Here is a 21,034-nt window from a genome sequence, read left to right on the forward strand (position 1 = left end):
AATGAAAGAAAAAGATCACACATTTTCATTAATTGTTCAAACCTTGCTTACAAGTCCTACTATTATGCCATTTACGATTACAGTTGAAACATCTGGTTGAACTACTAAATTCTCCAACCGATGGAATTCTTTGTTTTCTTGGTCTTCCAGCTTGCCGTTTAAAGACTGGAGATAATGTTTTCATGACAGAATCTTCAACTCACCAATCAAAATGAGTTCCAACAGGTTGAATACAACCATTGTATGTTGCTGATAGCATTTCTCTATAATAAAACTTAGATACATTAAAATACGTATCTAAATTAAGCATCCGTAGAACAACAAGAGCATACGCACAAGGAATTTCTTCAACATTCCATACTCGACAGCTACAAATCCCACGTTTAACTTCACAGTAAACTAACACTACTAGAAAAATGGTCTTTCTTGACGGTTGTATTTTTAATTTCTTGACGGTTTTTGAAAAAAAGTCAAGAAAGGGGTGATTTAAATGAAAAACCGTCAATAATTTTTATAAAAGGGCGAAGGATAGTCAATTTGCAGCTTTCTTGACGGTTTTGAAACGTCAAGTAATATGCATTTTTTCTTGACACAAGTATTATCTATTAAATTCTTGACGTTTTTAAAACGCCAAGAATTTTTATGAATTCAACATTCATGATGTTTTTTAAACGTCAAATGATATATACTTATCCTTTATGTTTTAAAACATCAAGAATTTTTATGAAAATGCGGAGGAGGGGATTCATTTTCAAATTTCTTGACATTTCTTGACGTTTTTAAAACGTCAAGAATTATTAAATAATTAAAAAAATAAAAACCTAATTTAAAAAAAAAAAAACCTAATTTTCCCCTTTTCTTTTTACTTTTTCCTTTTCCCTCCACATAACCCTAATTTTCCTCTTCCTTTCTCACAACACCATACCTTCTTCTCATAACTCACCCATCCCGAACACCATGGAACGTCATCGAATGTTGTCGAACCCGCTACCATCCGAAGCCAAATGCCTGCTCGTCGAACGATGTTGTTGCTACCTGCTAAGTACCATCCGAACGTCGAATGTCGCTCCCCTACTCCCTTGCTCACTGAATGCTTGCTTGTCGAACGACACTTCTTCTCTCAACAAAACGTAACCCTCCTTCTCTTGACAAAACATAACCCTCATTCTCACGGCGTCGTGATACCTCCATCTCTTGACTGCGTTCAACCGACGATGACGATGTCTCTCTACTGCTGGCCTCTACTCCCGCCATCGTCGTTTTCGTTTGTTCGCCTCTTTACTCCAATCGTCGTTGAAACTTTATTCTGTTGAAAGCTTGTGGTTAGAGGTTGATATTTAATACTTGAAGAGGTATATTTTAATCATCTTTTTCGTGACAAAGAAATGGTACTTTGGCATCTTTTTTTCCCTCATTTTGTTGGGAGTATTAGGCTTGAATAGTAGAATCTGTAGGATGTGATTAGGTTTAAGTTTAACACATCCATGTACTCATGTTAGCATTGGCTAATACAATGTTTTGTAGTTATCAGTTTGGTATTATATTATTTTTCATTGGAACCTCTTTCTGTAATTTAGCGTGAAGAGTATTTTGTTTAAAGTTCTGTTTTAGTTTTAGCATTTGTTATATGTGACTATTACATTATCTATTTGGTTGTTTCATCCCTACTTTATGTGCATGTCTTTTTTATTTTTTTTTCCTGAAGAGTAGGTTCATTTGACTTACAGCTTGTTGAAGTCGTTTTTCGATTTTACTTGTTATTCTTACCTCACTACAGCCTGATGGTCGCTCTTGACCTTAACTTAGATATTCATGGGTTGTGTTAATCTGAAGCATAATGAACATGACAATATTAAGTGTTGGGTTCTGCTTTCAGTTCGTGGTTGATGATGGTTAGAGAATTCTGGCAGCAGTACACTATTGCTTTCAGCTTCTTAGCATCTAAAGTTGAGCCTGGTTAGCTAAATCAAATTTGCCCTCTTCTGTTACATATTTTATTTATGTTGTTTACAACAATATGTGATCTATGATGAAAGTAATTATCTTCACTTATATAATAGAGTTTTCTTTCTTTCTTTCCTGAACGCGCTGAAACTCAGTTATAAAGAAAATGTTGTCCAAAAAGATGGAAGTTTGGAATTGAATTTAATTTTATTTAATGATGAGTAGGAATTATTAAGTGTGTGTTTATTTCTCTTCTTCTCTGCTGTGTTGTTTTGTATTATGATGGATTCTGATATCAATTTCATCTCTTGGCTTGAGGAAGAATGTCTTATTCTTTGTGATAACCAAAACATTGTAGGTTGTTGTTAATGTTGATGTTTTCTGTATGCTCTTAAACTGCTTGATGAAATGTCCGAAATAAACTTAGAGTTGAAGTCCGACATATTTGTGTCATTATGAAATTGGGTGGTTTTCTCGTATGTGTTTGTTTCTTTGCTTGGTTGTTAAAACCCTACATTTTTTTTATTGAGTGTCTTTTACTCAATATCAATTTTTGCCCACCAACTAAGCAAGATATTTAAAAAGGGAATAGTTTGGTAATGTTCCTTTTATTTTACATTCCTTTTATAACTGCTCTTTAAAATTTTCTAGTCACTAAGAACTGTTGATCTCTTTTGAACTTTGGTGAAATATTCATATTTTAAGAAGTAGGTTTTTTAATGCAGACAAATTCCCAATAAATGAAGGTTGACATAATGTGAGTGAAATGAACTTCTTGAGTTCAATTGCAAAACTTCTTTTTTTTTTTCTTTTTTTTTTTTTTTTTTTGTTCACCCAATTTCTTGATTTCAATTATATGTAGTACACATTAAGTCTTTGAGAATGACATTGTGATATAAAACTTAGGTTTATACTTCCTGAGCATTACCCAATGGAAGCCCCATAGGTTTAAACATAATCCATCCGACCTTGAGGCATGAGATCATTTCTATTATATTGTGTTTGATTTTGGCTGCAGGTTATATTTCTGCATCCAGCTCCTCTGCTTCCTCATATCTATAGCCTTGTCACATTTGTCTAGGTTGGTTGGATAATTTTGTATTCGTTTTTTTGTTGTTGGATATTTTGTTCTTTATGTGTTAAGTTTAATAATTATAGATACTTATATTTCGTTGTTAGTTTAATGAAGTGTTTCTTTTTTCTATTTCAATAAGATTTTTCATTTTTCTATACTCATATTTTTATATGTATTTTTCTTTCCTGCTCAGATAATCTACACTTCAATGCATTGCAACAAATGGATGTTCATTGTAAAGTTTGACAACTGTTCTTGTTTCTTTTGCTTGGAATACTGCCATTGATACAAAAAATTTAAGTGTATTACAACTTGGCTCACAATATTGAAGAACTTTGTTCTTAATTGGATTGAAGCATTTCCTAAAAGATATATTAATGTGTATTTGTCTTTGGCTTAGTTAAAGTATATGCTTCTAAGATTTCAGTTTTGGCTGTTGCTGTCTTTTCAAGGTTTTTATTTAAATTACAGTTTTGGTTTGATTTGTCTATTAATTGGCATTATTTGTGGCATTGTTCATATTTTCTCTTTCTTATGATGTATGTAGTAATGAATCAATATGTATGCAACATTTACATTTTTTCTCTTTGTTTTTTTTTTTTTTTTTAGCTTTACTTGGCTATTTAGAGAATAAAAAAGATATTGACTTTTTTATTTAACTTTCTTGCGACTTTTTGTGATCTATTTATTATCTTAGTTCTTTATTTCAATCATTTTACTTACCTTTTTATTACTTTGATTGACATTTTAGGTTGGTGAAGGACAATCACCACATGCAATGTCTAGCCCAACAAACACAACTAAGTTGGAGTTAATCTGATGTTTTATATCTACATATTTTGTAATTCGTTAAGGTTTTGTTTATTTCCAAATGTAAGATAGTTTGAATTGGTTGATTTATTTTGTAGTCCTAGTTTTTCTTCTTATTTTTTATAAAGTTATCTTTCTATAATTTTTGCAAATTTATGTCCTCGTTTTATCTCTTACATGGGTATACAATACTTTTGTTTATAGGCACGATTTCCAGTTTTTCAACACACAAAGGTTGAGTGAACTCTATGAAAAAGAGTGCGATATCTCATGGCAAGCGTAAAATTTTTCAATATTCCTCTTTGTTTTACATTAATTGCTCGTGCCTATTATTCAACAACTTATGAAATGAGACATTTTTCTGCATGTAAATTTGCTCCATCTATGTCATCTCTCCATGACTACAGAAATGGAGGCCATCATGGTTTCAAAGCTTTGTTAATTGACTCTCTTGAACTATTTTGGTTGTTTTTCTTCTAACTTCATTGAGTTGTAGGTGTTGTTCAGATTTGAGGTGTAGCTCAAAGTGTTTCATTATAACTTAACCATTGACTACTTGATTAGTATAATTCAAGGGAAATGATTCAACTACTTTTGAGAAAATCTAAAACTATGTCTGTGTGGTGCTGTATTGTTTTTCCCCCCTTAATTTAGCACTTTGTCGGTGCGATATTGGATAAAGATCGCTTTCTTTGTTGTTGTAGAAAGCTAAACGATTGGGTTGAAAGCTAAGCGATTATTGAAGGTTGAAGACTGTGAAGACATGTGTTATATGAGGTGCAAGTCGAGTTGGCTGGTTTTTTGGATTTGTACATATGATTGTGATTTATTTTTTATTCTGAAGCAGGAAACTTTTTGTTGTGGCTGATTTTTTGAATTGTTCATATGGAGGGGAGTTGATTGGTATACTTTTAAGACTTTGTTATGGTAGCCATTTTTAAACTTTGTTGATAGATTATTTGTTCATAGGTGAATTGTTCATACAGGGGATGATAGGTGAATTGTTCATAAGAGTTGAATTGTTCTGAAACTTTGATGGAATTGTATATTGGTTTTGTAAATGATAGAAATATTTGCAAAATTTTGGAAATGATATGATAAAAGATTTTCTATTTGATGAACATTGTTGTTTATATATGTATTTATGAAACAATTGTTAGATCACTATATAAGACAAATGGGAGCATAATATAGGAACAAAAATATAATTGAATTACAATTAAAAAAAAATAGAAAAATGATTGACGGTTTTTAAATTTCATAAACAATTGCATTCTTGACAGTTTTTAAATGTCATAAACAATCACTTTTTTACGGTTATTAAGTGTCATGAAAAAGCACTCTTAACGGTTATCAAATATCATAAATATTCATATTCTTGACGATTCTAAACTGTCATGAACACTTATACTCTTGACGGTTTTAAACTGTCATGAAAAATTGAATACTTGACAGTCATAAACTGTCAACGTTCACTATTCTTGACACTTTTACCAACCATCAAGAACATTGTCTTTCTTGACATTGGATTCAATAACGGTTTTAAAACCGTCGAGAATAATCATTCTTGACAGTTTAAAACCATCAAGAGAGCCTGTTTTTGTAGTATTGTATTGATTTTCATCCGTTACTTTGTATTTAATCGTACTAATTGGATCAATCTAATACATAAGACAAATAACGAAAATTAAGAAAATAATAAACATGTAGAAATAGATTTCAATCTCTATATACATCAGATATATACATATAGCAATCTATCTACGTCTATCTGAGACAGAAACAGATACATTGCTATGTTTATCTTTCGGATAGACAAAGATAGCAGTTTATCTCTAACTGTTCGAGATAAAAAAAACTTACCAATAATCTTCTGGACTTTTCATGTTCTAAACGCAGAACGTTCTCAACCTAAGAAGTCAAACGACTCTTCATTGTAGAAACAGCTTTACTCCGTTCATAAAACCACTTTTGCAATACATCCTTATTGAACTAAGCATCATAGCCACAAGTAGTTCTCTAAGATCTTTAAACACTGAATTTACACTTTCTGCACAATTTGATGTCATCATTCTATACCTTCTTCTACGTGAATATGTCCTCGACCACTTCTCAAAACCAACAATACTAAGATAATCTATGTTATTTGGACAAACGAACTCCTATAAAATATAAATATTGCTTAGGAAGAGGTTTCGGAATCGTTCTCAACAAAGAAGGATTATCAATCAAATTGGAAAAGCTAGAATTCACTTGAAGAAGAGTCTTCAAATGTAGTACTCTTCTAATTTTAATGTAATACTCCATCTTAAATTAATCACAGCTTGTTGATGTATGTTTCAATTTTATCTGTATTTTCATTTTCCTAAGAATCAAAACAAAAGCGATAACATGTTCACTATGGTTTTTGAATTAGCTTGGTAACCTTTGAACTTTTTCTCCAAATTTTTTAACCATCTTTTTATTATTTGTGCATTCTATCTATTAAACATTGATTTGACTTGATCTTTCGCTTAAAAATTTCTAATAATTTGAAACTGTATTCTATAAATTGAATTTGATTAAAACAGTTCCCATCACAAATACACCAATTGGGGCCCAAGCACAAAAACTTCTATCTAATATACACACGTGTGGGTGTGTGTCAAACCATTCACTAATATACTAACCATTTTTTAACAAATTTTTACTGATTGTACTTTGACAAATGGAATTGATAGATTTGAATCCCTTCAAGTCCACATGCTAAATGAAGAACTATTGTGAAAATTTAATACAATAAAGGTCAGACAAATTGAGAATTTAAAGAGACTAAAAGACAAGTTCAAGTTATCTAAAGGATTATGAATAACCTATTTGACCATCCGGAATGACATGAGATTCATATTCATATTGAATTCCTTGGTAAGGAATTTAAGCAACATAAACAGCAATAGACAACGTAGAAATGATGAAATTAACAAGAAGCAACTATGAAAGTTCATAATGGCCACAATTTCAAGCCCTTATCTAAATTGAGACCAAATATTTTGAACTGACCTTCAATGTAAAGCTGGTGGAGGTGCTCATTGCAGAGAGAGTTGGAACGTTATGATTACAAGCAGGTAGCCTACTGCCATCTACTTTGAGAAAGCTGAAAGAAAATTTCTTTAATGGATCTATGAAAGAAAAAAAAACATGCAGGAACCCTGTATAATTAAGGAGCTGAGAAAGGACAACACTCAAAAAGTAGTTTCATCTAAACTACAATACTTTGTTTCCTGAATCAACCTTTGTATAATAAATTTTATAAATATATTTTAAACTCGTTGGATTATCACTGAATAAATGACTCTGCCAAATGGGAAAATGATATATACTGCATGCATTCTCCAAAGCAGACTAAAAACAAGTCTAAAATTCATAGTCAGTCAATTCAGAATCAAGACCAACTTGTTTAGGACCATTATGGCTAAGCATACATTAAATGAGAGGAACGCACAATAGAATCCAAATATAAGATGTCAAGGGTAGAAGTCAGTGGTCCCCACGATCAGATAGGTGATCTAATTTTCCTTTTTTTCTTTTTTTTTTTTTAATTTATTTAGTTTTTCACTGGTAGCCCCTTTACCTTTGGACTAAATACTACAAACAAAAGCCAGCATGATGCATTTGCTTCCCAGGTTGGAATTGCTTGCTCCATTTACCATAGGAAAAGGTCCCACTGGACAAGTTACAAGCAACAGGGCCTGGCAATTCATTCCAATGTTATCATGGAAGTCAGATCAGTAAAACTATAATAGTTGGAGATCAAGTTTCTTGAACGTATACAACTATTCAAATTAAATTTTCATAGAAACAACAGCTTTCATTGAGGAAAAAAAAAAAAAAACAACTATTCCAATACAATTTGAATCTGGTTGCAGCATGATGTATATAATGCAACACTGGTCAAACTTATGCAAATTTATAAATTCAATAACAATAACTACATCATCAAATACAAAGCGTTACATGTATGTCTAGCTCATGGACAAAACCTTAACCAAAGTCCATTTCTTTCTTGTTCCAGAGGATGTACGTACCTTCTTTATCCCATAGTTTTCTTGGTACAAGACCCATGCATAATATCGTGAAAAAGAAAACTATACCAGTTTTAAATTCGATTGTTTGTCAAGGGGCCAATATTGTTCTGTTCCTTGATTATTGTTGTCAAACTTTTGTGGGGTGTTTGAGCCCCAACTTGCTTTGGGTGAAGTGAGCTACTATAAGCTACTTAGTTAAAACAGTCTGCATCACAAACACAGACTATTATAACTTACAAATAATTATAGCACACAGACATAATGAATTTATTCTATATTCTATATTTTCGTCATCTTGGGCTTCTTTGTCACTAATGGAATGCATATGGCAAGCCCCCGACCAAAAAATGCAGGAGGGTCAATGGATCTTAACGTTGTTCATTGCTGTCTAAAAAACTCTGTTTTGGGCAGAATCCTCTTTCGTGATAGGATGAGCATTGGGATAGGCTTGAAATGAGAGCAAGGTTGAGGGTAGTAGAGGCTGCGTGATAGACTTTATTGTCAATTGAAAGTTATCAAGACACAAAGACAATTCCTCAATTTATAGAGAATGGAACAGCAATCTAATCCTAATCCTAATTAATCAAAGAAAACTAATCCTAATCCTAATAAACCAAGGAAACTAATCATAATCTAGTCAACCAAGGAAACTAATCTTCATCCTAATCAACTAAGGATTTGACCAAGTACCCTAATTTACCTTAATCTTACTACATCAGCAAGGGCGTGGGGGCAGGTGAGAGACAAAGAAAGAGAGAGAAAGTCAAGTTTTCTTCTTTTTTTTTTTTTTTTCCTAACCTACAAGTTTCAAACACCAAATATGATGATTGTTTAATGGAAGAGCTAATGTACATGCAAATTGACCTATATACCTTGGAATGGTTACTGAGAAGGAAAATACAGCCTCTACTTGATAACATAAGGAAATTTAAAAATTGAATTCTAGGTAACAGAGAAAGATGAGATAACACCTTCCACTCATGTTCTCTTCCCCTTCTCGGATCTTCTCATGTTCTCTTTCGTTTCAGTGACTTGATGCTCTTAACAATATAGTTGATGACCTCCTTCAAAGTAGCTTTCCTGTCTTCCTTAAAGTTCCAAAGCTCAGGTACAGAATAACGACCACTTGGATTATATTCATTCATTTCTTTAAGGGCAGTAACAACGGCATTGTATATCTCATCACCCCATTCCTGCTTGAGACCTTTCAGTTTCTCATCGTCCTCATCAATATTCTCCTGTCATACATCATATGTTTTATAATATACTTTTTAATTAGCCAATCCAGAAGATGGAATGAAAATACTACTTTAGTCTAAACAACTATGTGAAAAACATCATTAAAACATTTTACCGGCTATAATGTCCACCAAGACTACTCAAATAATCAGAAGAGGTTTCTTACAATGAAGCATAGAGAAGGACATGATGCATGTTATCAACAGACTGGTATTTACGAGAAACATAGTTTGGTGGGAGAAGATGTCTTTGAGGGAATATAATGAAATAAAAGGTGTTTCAAAAAAATTCTCTGAGTGAAGGTTGGATATGTTTTTTTATAAAACAGAAACAGAATTTTACATTGATACAACGAAAAGAGCAAATCTCAAATTAAAGAGACATGATCCAAATAAACCGCTAAGAATTAGGAGATGCACCCTGATTTCAACTAGGTTAACACAAACCTTAGCACCATCATCATATTCAATACAAAACAAGATTTCAGAAATTAAATAGATCTGAAATACTTGATTAGACAGAAGAAATAAAAGTAATCCAATTGAGGCAAATATCCTGAGTAGAGAAATCTTCAAAGAGCTTGAACTGCGAACTCCAAGAAGTAGCTAGAAGACAAACTGAACCCCATCTGTCTGACCAATCCTTGAAATTATCATGGTAAACTCTCTGATAGTGCTCAATCCAAATCTTAGAAACCAAAACTTTAACTGCATTTGACCATAAAATATTAAAATCTGAGCCCTAGAAGATAGAGAAGGACCAACCAAAAGATGAGAAATATTGTCCTTAGAAACCCAGGTTTTGGGAAAATGTATGGATGGATCAAGTGTTAATTGGCACTTAAATTTCCTTAGTTACATGGGCTGATGTAAGGAAGTTCCAATCAGTAAATGAACCATGTAATTAAAGAACAACGAGCTGGAATTCCACAACTAGAAAGATCTTTTTATATAGAAACCACATTCTTTGAGAAAAAAATGAAAGAATAGAAGCACAAAATACAAAAACCAAGCCCACAAAAAGAGAAACTCCTCTACAAGAAGAGACTCCAACTAAGAAAAAGAATGCCTATGGAGTAGTTACAAAAGGAAATCGAAGCCTAAAAAGAAACATAATAGTGAACCAGAGACCAAATCTCACACGGTCCCACTTCCACACTCTAAAAGTCTTATTATCCCCTCCTCACCCCATAAGGCACATACCCCAGCATATCATAAAAAACGACCCTTCTCCCCCCCTAGCGAATTAAGGAAGAACTGCTTGATCATGCTCCTAAAAACACTCTGATGAGCCAAAGAGAAATGAAACGTCTGAAAAAACAGCTCCCAAACAGAACTAGCATACTCACATTGCCAAAGGATATGATCCAAATCTTCCTCCGTCTTTCGGTAAAGAATACAACAAAAGAACTAAACAAGCGAAGGTTACTTCCTCGACAACCAATCCATCGTATTAGTATGACAGTGAAGAACTTTCCAGGTAAAGAACATCACTTTCCTAGGAACCTTAATCCTCCATAGAACCAAAAAGACCGAGACTCCTACGGAAGAATGATCAACCAAACTATGATAGAAAGATTAACATGAAAACCCCTCTAAAAAGGGAGGCTTCAAGTCAAAACATGAATAATGACTTGTTAGTCATCCCAAATGAGGTCATCAAACAGCAGCAAGAAGATTGAGGACCAAACTTTTAAGGTGTTGAAGAATAGTTCTGTAGAGAAGGTAAAACCAATGAGTAAGAAAAACAGAGTCTGAGCCCTTATTGGATTATCAAGAATCTTGAATACATTTCAACAAATCTTTGGAGTGTTACAAGACAGTTTGAGTTTCATGAATGGACAGAAATAGCTAGCACACTAAAATTATACTTTGAACCTGATGTCAGTACCAATCCTTTGTCTGCGGAAAGTGTTGTAACCCATTTGGACCAAGGTGAGTTTGACGATGTAGTTGAAGACCCGAGGAAATGACAAGAGAGTCGTCAGTTTCATTTAAATTTTGAAAAGTGGAACAAGCAGCTACATAGTTGTCCGAAAGTATTGAAGGTTTATGGCGGGTGGAACTCAATTAAAAACTTACCTTTAGACTACTGGAGCCGGCAAACCTTTGAAGCTATTGGGTCTTATTCTTTCAGACTAGTATCTATTGCAAATGAAACATTGAATGTTAATGTGGCTGAAGCAAAAATTCGAAGTTCAGAAAAGTTTATGTGGTTTTATGCCATCCACCTGTAGAAATTTCATATGAAAAAAGAGGTAATGTTTTTCTGAATTTTGGAGATATTGAATGTTTGGACCCCCCCCCCCCCCCCCCCCAAAATTTCAAGGTGCTTTATTTATAGAAGATTTCTCCAACCCAATTGACTTGACTCGTCTAAAGCAAGTTTTGAATTATGAGATTTAGATTCTTCTGGTTCAAATTTAGGATGGTTGTCAAGCTACCCCTTGCAACCTAGAAATTTCTTAAGAAATCTATTAACGTCTTTTCTTATGAAGCTTCATTCAAAAAGAAAACCAAATACAGATCCCACCAAAAACTAAAAACAGAGACTCCCCGACGGCTTTCTTCCCACCGATGATGGAAGAATCAAGGGGAAACGATCAGACTCGTGTATTTCGGAAGAGAGAGGTAACAGCGGCGCTAGGAGCTCTTGAAAGTAGTCCAAGGGTCGCACGTCTACTTGGCGCGAAAAGCCTTCTTCAAATTTCATCAATTGTAAGCCCTCGGAAGGAAGCCCAAAAGTCACGTGATATTAAAGAGCCACATTAAATAGGAGAGAAAAAGAACTTCAAACTAAGGAAAAATGTGGAGGAAGTCGAAGAGAAGCTTTAAGAAAGGAAAGAGAATATTACGGTTGACCCTTCTTTATTGCCCATTGGATATCCAAGTTTTGGTGCAAGTAGGAAGGCAGGTCAATCAGTGTGGCCCCTCTTTTGTCGCCCTTTCTTCCTCCCTTAGCAAGTCACTTCCCTCTGCTTCGTCAAAGCCTTTTGCTACCATTTCCTTGGCGGTTCTATGCCCAATGAAAGCCCCTCTTTAAAAGCTCCAATGTCCAACTCTTCCTCTCCTGCTCTTTCTTCTTCTTCCCTTTCATCCTCAGCCAATGGGTCAAAGGCCAAGTCTAAAAAACATCCAAAATCAAGGATTCTCCCACATCCCTTCAAGACTTTCTCAAAGCAATTTGTTAAAAGGAAAAAGGTGAAGGAGGCCTATAAAAATTTACAAAGAAAAAATTGATTTTGGATCAAAATTCTGACTTAGAGGCAAATTGGCCCTAATTCAAGACTCTTCTCAATCAAACAAGTCAGATCCTCAGAGTTACGTTCATCTTTCATCTTCATTTTGAATACTCTATGTTTCTCTCTGCTTAATTCAAAGGTAGAATTGTTTAGAGGTTCTCCTACCAAAACTCCAATCTCTTTATCGAAAAAGAAGAGTATCAAATTTTGACTCTTCTTTTAGTGCGAGCAGTGAGGAAGCCAAAAAATTTGCCAAAGACACTAGAGAAGGATGACCAGTCGATTAAGGATCCTTTCGAATCTGATCTTAATACCATGTTTCAAACAGAGGAGGATTTAATTACTGAGAAGCAGGCCTATTTATTTCCCTCACAAGCCCAGCACTGTGAAATTCCAGATCACTTGAAATCAATTATTGAGAAATGTGGAATTATTTTGGTTTGAGTACATGATTCAGACTTTATTTTGTTTTTTCAGCCAATTATTTTGAAGTCTGTTTTAGTGGATCACGAGAGTATCGTCAGATGCTTCTACTATTTTGGTCCTCCAAAAGTTCTTCCCAAATATTCTGGTTCTAGTCACTCACTCACTCAAGATTTAAAGACGACTTAGGAGGCATGTTTTTTCAGCAATTCTCAGTGGGCATAAGAGAGGTTTCCATTTGGAAATTTCTTTAACGTTTATCACTTTCTTGTGGTTGAAAGATTCTAGCAAAGCTTCCCAGTCACTGAATCATTTTTTTTCTAATCAGACTTGAAACTGCATGGTTATTTGCTCTCCCTTTGTGTTCCCTCCCCATCCATTTTGAAGTTTTTGGTCTGCAATTTTCAGCAGATTTTGGGCTTCTTGTTGAAAAATTTTTAAGTTCGCTTTGTTCTCAATTTTCTATTGTTTGCTTAGGATTTTGAATGTTTTGATCAGTTCGTCTGTACTTTTATTCGTGATTGTTTTTTTCGCTCTTAGTATAATTTTTCTGTGCTTTGAGCATTAAAAAAAGAAAAGATTGGGTCTCCAGCTCTCACATCCCTTCTCCCACACCTAGAAACGTGACCTCCAAGTAAAACTAATGTAGAGAAAAATGGGGGTTAATTGAGTGAGTAGATAATATTCTAGGTTAATTCCCTTTTCACTCCCACTTGCAAATCTAATAAAACTCTATAAATAGGAGTTTTTTTCTCTTGTATGAAACACATTGTCTTTCTAATAAAAGATCCACAATCTTGACTCTCGAAGGATTACTCCTAGAAGCTACTTAGGCTAGCTCAAAAAACAAGAAGAGAGGCCACATCTAATGCTTCCCTATTGGAAAGAGAGCAACGGAAACCAAACAAAAAGGAACACAAGCTCCCAAACCACACATGGAAACCACAGCTAGAAAGATCTTAAAAGAAAGGGAGGAAAGTAAGTTGAAGTTGTTGGAAATGGTCAAGTGGCATGGGCTAAAAGATGATGATGATTCAAGCCCAAGATTTGGACAGGATACGAACTAGGATTTGAAATTCGGATTCGGAAACTGATGATCCCGACATGCCCCTGCGTCCCGTGTGACCTGAGAACATTGTCTTTACTTCTTTTAAATGTTTATTAGAGTGAAAGTTGTCCCCACAAACCAACAGTAGTCCTTTCAACATGTTTTGTTCTCACTCACATGCATCTTAGAAAAATTCCTAAGAGGCCACCCAACAAGAATTGTTCAAGCTAAGCACACTTAACTATGGGGTTCCTATGATTGAGCCACCAAAAAGTAAGGTGCGCTCTGTTGGTATAGGTAATGACTTTCAATTCTTTTAACTCATTCTTAACCTTACTTTCATGTCATCAGGATTCATCTCATTCAGATGTGATATCGGTTCATTTATGTCCACTCCTAAACTCAGGGTGTTACGGGTTTACTTAGATGTTGGGATCAAATAGTTCCTTTTCAATCAAATCCTTCTCTCATAACTTGTTAAAGGGTGGAATAGCTTTTAATGCAGTAGGAATAGGGTATTGTGGTCAAATCCTTAATTTATTAGGATTAGGGTTAGTTTCTTTTATTATTTAGAATTAGGATTTAGTCTCTTTTATTATTTGGGATTAGAATTAAATTTCTTTTTATTAATTAGAATTAGGACTAAGATTAGTTTAATTTTGCTATCAATAGAGTAGTAATCTTCTTGTATTCACAACTTCAAAAACATTAATAAAATTCTCTCATTTGGTTTACATCAAATTGGCATTAGAGCACCAAGAAACTTGGACCTGATGGCATGAAGAAGGCCTACCGGTAATGACCCCATGACAACCTTTAAAGAGGTGGAGCAAACAACCATCCTATCATCGAAGACATCGATCCAACGCTTGCAGTCAATCGAAAGCACTATCGATGGTATCTTTTGTTCACTTGAACACATGTCCTTGGCACTTGATTAAGTAGAAAACAATATGGATTTACCATGACCACATATTGTAAAAAATCAACCAATAATCACAAATTACCCCCAACAAAGACAGAATTTGAACGTACAACAAATTCCTCCAAAATTTGCCATCAATTATCCAAGAATGACCAAGACGGCAAGTTTACCAAAGAAGATACTATGAAAACAGCATGCAAACATTTGAAGAAAATGAGCCAAGTAAAGAAGATGAGAAAGAAATAAACTCAAAGAAGCAGGAATATTACAGTACAAACCACAAAGAAGAAGAAACTGCTTGTGGGAATAAAAACGACAAAAACATTTTTAATTTAGAGATTCTGTAACCTAATTTGAAAGAGAAAATGACGTCGACAATTAAGGAAAAACCGGGGAATAACCCTCTCAAAATTTCAAACACAGAAGAAAACATGATCAGAACTTTAGACTTTGAAGTGAAAATCGTTGACAACAAAAAACAGGGAGAATCAAAATTACCTACTTTAGACGAAGAAGATGAAGTCGACAGTGTTCTAGAGGAAACTAAACCAATCAAAATTGATGTTTTTGCACACAAAAATGAAGAAACAATTCTCTATGATTGGACTACACTAATCTTGGATGGATCGCAATTTATGCAAGAATCAATGAAGAATAAAGAAGTAGCAATACGAAGATGGATATTATTGATGTTGGATGTTCCAAGATGCCTCCATTCGACCGACTTACACTTTTATTTTTATCTTCATTTTCGTTTTAAAACTCAAGGACCAGTGTTTTTTTTTTTTTTTTTGGAAGAGATAGAAATGTAGTAGGAATAGGGTATTATGGTCAAATTTTTAATTTATTAGGACTAGAATTAGTTTCTTTTATTATTTAGGATTAGGATTTAGTTTCTTTTGTTATTTAGGAATAGGATTAAGTTTCTTTTATTAATTAGGATTAGGATTAGTTTACTTTTGCTATAAATAGAGTAGATATCTTCTTGTATTCACAACTTCAAAAAAATTAATAAAATTCTCTCATTTGGTTTACATCAGCTTTGGATGGTCATTTGTGCACTGGCATTTGAAAGAAAAGTGCCCTGAAAAAAGTAAAAGTGTTTGATTGGACAAGTTGTCTCTGGAGTCCTTTCTGCAATTCAATTCATCAATGTTTTTTTCTAGTCATCAATTTTATTCATTTATGGTGAAAAAAAATTAATTATTGGTTTGATTTCAACATATGGTGGAGGGATTCAAACCTCTAAAAGTATACATTTTATGTCAATTGAGCTATGGTCACTTTGGCTTGGGAGTATGTTACTGTCTTTTTTTCTTGTTCTTTCGAGATAATTTCCCAAGCCTAATAGCACTCTAACCAATTTTCAGCCACTACTAAAGAGATATAGGTCACTTCTTCAAACATTTGGAATCTTAGCTTTCCACAGGGACCAAAAGGATGATGAGAAAGACAAATTCAAGTACCTGGGAATCCCCATCGATAGTAACAACTTTAAACGGATGCCAATTCGGATCCGTTAAATTATCCTGCCACAAGGAGCATAAAGTGGAGGCTTGCACCATTGCCTCATCAGGAGAAAATTTATGTTTGCAAGTGTTCTGGAATGGTTTAATGTCAATATCTCCCATTCTCTTTATTCCAATATTAACACGAGCATTTGATGATTGATCTTGCAATCCCTGTACAGCAAAATAATTGGTTGATGAGAAAAGAGTATATGACATCATAATTATAATTCCTAAATCTTCTCTTCCTACTGGGAATAAGTTGGAGAACCAAGAGAGAATCATAAGTAATAAAGGATTTTTCTTCCTAGTGTTTATCCATGGAAACGTAGTAAAGTTTAGGATGCACAAAATAGAGAATAGGAAAGAACATTACACTTATTAATTCTTTACGGGCCTCTTGTAACTCATCATTGCTTTCACGCTCCTTAGTAACAAGTGTTCGATTCAACTCCTGCAAATCATTCAAATCCTCAACCTTTTGATCTAAATCATCACCCATTTCTTTCATCTTCTGTTGCACTCCTTCATCATCTTGATCCTCAAGATGCTTCATAACCTGTAGTTTTCCTTTCAATTCTTGAATTTCCATTTCCAGCTTCTGCTTGGCATCCAGCTGCTTTTCCAGCTGAAGAATTTTGCTTAAAGCTTCTTCTTTCTCTCTCTGAATGAATAAAAGTTATAAAATCGTTGATTCTTAATGGAGGAAAAAATAATGCAGACAGTTAGTACATACCAAATGTACTAAAATCACTAACAATGAGTGAATCCAAAACTTCAAGATATATATGGCCCAAATGAAATCACTAACAATAAACAAACCTTCTGTTCTTCAACAAGACGTAAGACATTTTCATCAGCCCTTCTCTGTTCCATAGAAGCCAATTGGAGCGAATTGTTCCTCATATCATTCTAGGACAAGGAAAAAAATGAAAATGATTATAAACCATGACACCTTTAATCATAGAACAGACATGAGTTCAAGCTCTTCTATGATTATTAGACCCCACATCTTAAATGCGAGAGAACATCGTATGGCATACACAGTAAACAACAATAGGGTAAAGACATCAACTTAGCAAAACGGATGATAAGAGAACATGTAAACTGTAGAAAAAGCAACCCATCCCTCAATTGTCTGGAAGTTACGAACACAGGATGCATCATATCACCTTTTTCTTCTCTTCATCAAGTTTTTGTCTCTCAAGTTCAGTCAATGCTTCACGTTTGTTCAATTGCTTGCTCCAGGAATCAAGTTTCTTTTTCTTCGCCTCCAATTCTTGGTGCAAGTTTTCTTGTTCTTCTAATATTCTTTGAACATTATTTCGTGCAAGTCTTTGCGTCTTTCTAGTTTCTGAGCAGAATAAGAAATATCATAAACATCAATAGCACATTGGTTATGCAACATAAGTAATACACTGGTTGACTATTTTATAAATCTCTTTGCCCTGGGGTGATTATAAACGTTGAGCAAATATGTTCATCATCTTTCAGGGTATCCATTTCAAAATGAGCTCTTAATTATGGAACCCGAATATGTGTTCATGTTTTCATTTGCATATCAGTGTTATGAATATAAATAGTACATTTGACCAAAATATAAAAGAAAATGAGCTCAACATTCATGCATATATGCTCCCACACACAAACAAAAGAGAACAACCTTCAACAAAAGCTTGGTGAAGCTGGTCTTTCTCTGCAAGCATCCTACTCAAAGACATCGTCTTCTCATTGTACTTGTAGTGTAGTTCATCCAGGTTTTCATTTGTCAAATCAATTTCATGTGTCAGATTCTCCACAACAGTATTTCTACTTCGAGTTGCTTCATTCACGATGTCTGAGACAGTCCTCAATTTCCCTCTTTGTCGAAGAAACTCTCCTATAGGCTCATTTGAATTATAATCATCAGCCCGTGCACACCAACCATAAATATCCAAGCTTGAATCAGTCTTGGTTTTCCAATTCCTTTTGCTATGATCGTTGGTCTCAAACAACTTTTCGAAGTCCGTTGCATTCACAAAACCATTCCAATCATTGTTGAATTCAACTATGGCCTGAGCTTTCGGTTCATTATCATTCCAAAAAATATACACATCTAAAGGTCTATATTTAGCGAACTTTTTTATCCAATACGCTGAATCGCAGACTGTATTTCTGTCCTCCCCTGCCTCTATATTGACTATAACACCCATCCATGGCCATACATAAAGCTCTTTTTCAGAATCCTGACTGATAGGAGTTGGTGGAGTTGGACGCTGTGTCTGGTCTGCTTCAGAAGCAAGCTCATTCTCCAGATATTTGGCTAAAGCAAGATGGTTGGCCTTTTGTTTAGCATTCCTGTTTTTAGAGCCTTTACTGACTCCAGAAGCATGCTGGAGTAAATCCTTATATTTGTAGTCCTGCTTTTTCTTGCCCATACAGAACGGGCATCTAAGAATTCCATTGGCTGTTTTTACAACAAGCTTTCCAGTCCTGAGCTGTTCATATGGTTTCTCAGCGTAGTCATTGATCTCTGAGTCACTAAAATCTGACTCTTCTTCACTGCTGTACTCCATCTAAACAAGCAAAACAAAAACGCCAGAATTATAATACAGCATTAGCTATTGAACATTCAAGGAAAAAAAGCCACATATCATGCAATGTCCATCTAATTATCAAATGTCCAACAACAAAATTTGATAATAGAATGAAAAGGAAAACCATAACCGCCGTCGCGCATAAGTTAGTAGGTTCGTGTTGTTGGCGAAAGCTGGAGAAGAACGCTCGAGATCTCTCCGAAAACACTCGATTTTGCCTCCAGTTTGCTCGAAGAACCGTCGCAGGTTGGTTTTCGTTGTTGAAGCCTTCAGTTCACTCCACTCCGATCGTCTGTCAACGAGGATTTGATTTCACTACGACTTCTAGTCGGTCTGGTCTGGTCTACTCTCACCGGTTCGGTCGGTCCACAAAACTCCTTTGGGTTCGGTCCATAATAAAAAAACCCTCGAGACACAAAAATATTATTCAACCAAACCATCTTCGCTATCCCAAATACAAATAACATGGAAAAGCCTACTAGAAAAAGTAGAAGTCCAACAATGAGAAACAAACAAAAAAATACATAATTGATTAAAGAGTGAGCCACAATATTACAACCTCTGGGAGTGACAAAGCATACCTCTGCTCCCAAACATTAAAGTAACGCAATAAAAAAGTCACCTCATCATATATGACACAAAGGAGAGAAGGAGAAGAAAAGAGATAAGAGAGTCTTAACCACACCAATGACGTCAGACTCCAAACAAAAACTCAAGCCCCAACTTCCCAGCTAATGGCAAATCATATAACAAAGCAAAAATTTCTCCAGCTTCAACCACATAAGAACCTTGCTAGAGTAAAGCAACAATCGTAACAGCATCACCATCCATACTTCTCACAATCATTCCAAACCAAGTAGAAGGCTAGGTGTGAAAATTTCAAGGTCACAACTTTGAAAAATTGCATAGAAATTGCCAAAATTGGAAGGGACTTAAACCATGAACCCTCGAGGTTTTTAACACATCTAAATGTCAAGTTAGCTTAGTTCATATTGGTTTTTAACTCCAAATCAATAATGGTTCGTTTGAAGTATTTCAATTGCTAAACTTTAGTTAGAGGGTGCTTGGTGTCAAGGGCATAATCGTCCAAGGTATTATTTACCAATGGTCGTATGCCCGAATACCCCCAAATCACTTTATATTTATGTCTTGAAAGTAGTTTAGGTTAATTCTTTCGTTTAGGTATCGCCGAGTCACAGTGTGACATTTCGGCTTTTTCATATGCAAGCGTGCCAAGGCCAAAAATCTCAATATGTACTCTAGGGGGTACATGACTAGTCCGACCCCCGCCCAAGCCTTGTCGCACTCTTTGCAAGTTAAGCTATTTTCTTTGCAATTGACAGTCTTCAATGCTTTCTTTATGATGTTTTCAACTATTTAATTTCTCTTTCCCGTTTTATAAAAACATTTTCTCAAGAACGAGGAGAGAGGCTACATCATACCGCGAGTTTGTCCGCAGATTCCGAATTTTGAACGGCTGACTTGTTGATCGAGCTAAACAAGTGCCGCACAATCGTGTTGAGAAGTTACGATCGTGACAAGTGGTATCAGAGCCAGGTTGGCTAATTGACGATAAGACCGAAACATGTCGTCGTCGAATCCATCGGGCAAGGCCCAGAAAGACCGACTAGTAGAGCTAGAAGAACAGATGCTCTACCTAGTCGAAGTTCCCGACTCCATCCGCTACTTGGAGTCTCATCTCGATGAAATTTCCGAGAAAACTAATACGATCGATGCGGTAGCTGGCCGTGTCGAAGGGTTTCCGATACAAGAGTTGATGACAAGGGTCGACGCCCTGGAAACAACTATAAACATCAGAAGAACTGCCAACTACGAGCGTGGAGACAGTTCGACGGGCTCTGTTGCCCATATTGAGGAGCGTGTTCAAGAACTGGATAGCTCTCAAAAGACGCTGTTAGAGATGATAAACGGCATGTCAGAGGATTTCCGAGCTACCCTCGATGTCGTCAGAAATGAAATCGAAGATGTGAATGTGAGACTGAGCCTCACAATGCGAGCGATGGCAAATCAAGCTCCCGCTGGGGGAGCCATTCCGGTTAGTAGAGTGAAGATCCCGGAACCAAAGCCCTTCTGTGGGGCAAGAGACGCGAAGGCCCTAGAAAACTATATCTTTGACCTGGAGCAATACTTCAGGGCCACAAACACGGTTACAGAGGAAGC

The 21,034-nt window shown here is 35.2% G+C and overlaps 1 protein-coding gene across 4 annotated transcripts; it reads right to left on the minus strand.

Annotated features, from left to right (window-relative positions):
- Positions 1 to 5,507: 5,507 nt before the first annotated feature.
- On the minus strand, positions 5,508 to 19,162 carry LOC103494975 (factor of DNA methylation 1-like). 4 transcript variants are annotated; one of them, XR_001763268.2, is made up of 10 exons: positions 18,978 to 19,162; positions 17,941 to 18,832; positions 17,450 to 17,631; positions 17,100 to 17,189; positions 16,654 to 16,941; positions 16,236 to 16,451; positions 8,865 to 9,131; positions 7,440 to 7,557; positions 6,869 to 6,962; positions 5,508 to 5,991 (listed from the first exon to the last, which is right to left on the minus strand). XR_001763268.2 is itself a non-coding variant. In XM_008456384.3 (8 exons), the coding sequence occupies exons 1-7, from the start codon at positions 18,978 to 18,980 to the stop codon at positions 8,901 to 8,903; spliced, it is 1,902 nt and encodes a 633-aa protein (XP_008454606.2). In that variant the 5' UTR covers positions 18,981 to 19,162; the 3' UTR covers positions 7,171 to 7,557; positions 8,865 to 8,900. The 4 variants fall into 4 exon arrangements, 2 of the variants coding, with proteins under 2 accessions (XP_008454606.2, XP_008454607.2); XR_001763267.2 differs by lacking the exon at positions 5,508 to 5,991 and having other exon boundaries at positions 6,685 to 6,962; XM_008456384.3 differs by lacking the exons at positions 5,508 to 5,991; positions 6,869 to 6,962 and having other exon boundaries at positions 7,171 to 7,557.
- Between the last annotated feature and the right edge of the window lie 1,872 nt (positions 19,163 to 21,034).

This window comes from Cucumis melo, chromosome 4, assembly GCF_025177605.1.
Source record: "Cucumis melo cultivar AY chromosome 4, USDA_Cmelo_AY_1.0, whole genome shotgun sequence".
NCBI classification, from domain to species: Eukaryota; Viridiplantae; Streptophyta; class Magnoliopsida; order Cucurbitales; family Cucurbitaceae; genus Cucumis; species Cucumis melo.

Coding starts and splice junctions, on each gene's coding strand:
- LOC103494975 (XM_008456384.3), bottom strand. Junction 17,632..17,940: donor TCACCAAGCTTTTGTTGAAG/GTTGTTCTCTTT, acceptor TATTCTGCTCAG/AAACTAGAAAGACGCAAAGA. Junction 16,942..17,099: donor GTCTTGTTGAAGAACAGAAG/GTTTGTTTATTG, acceptor TTATTCATTCAG/AGAGAGAAAGAAGAAGCTTT.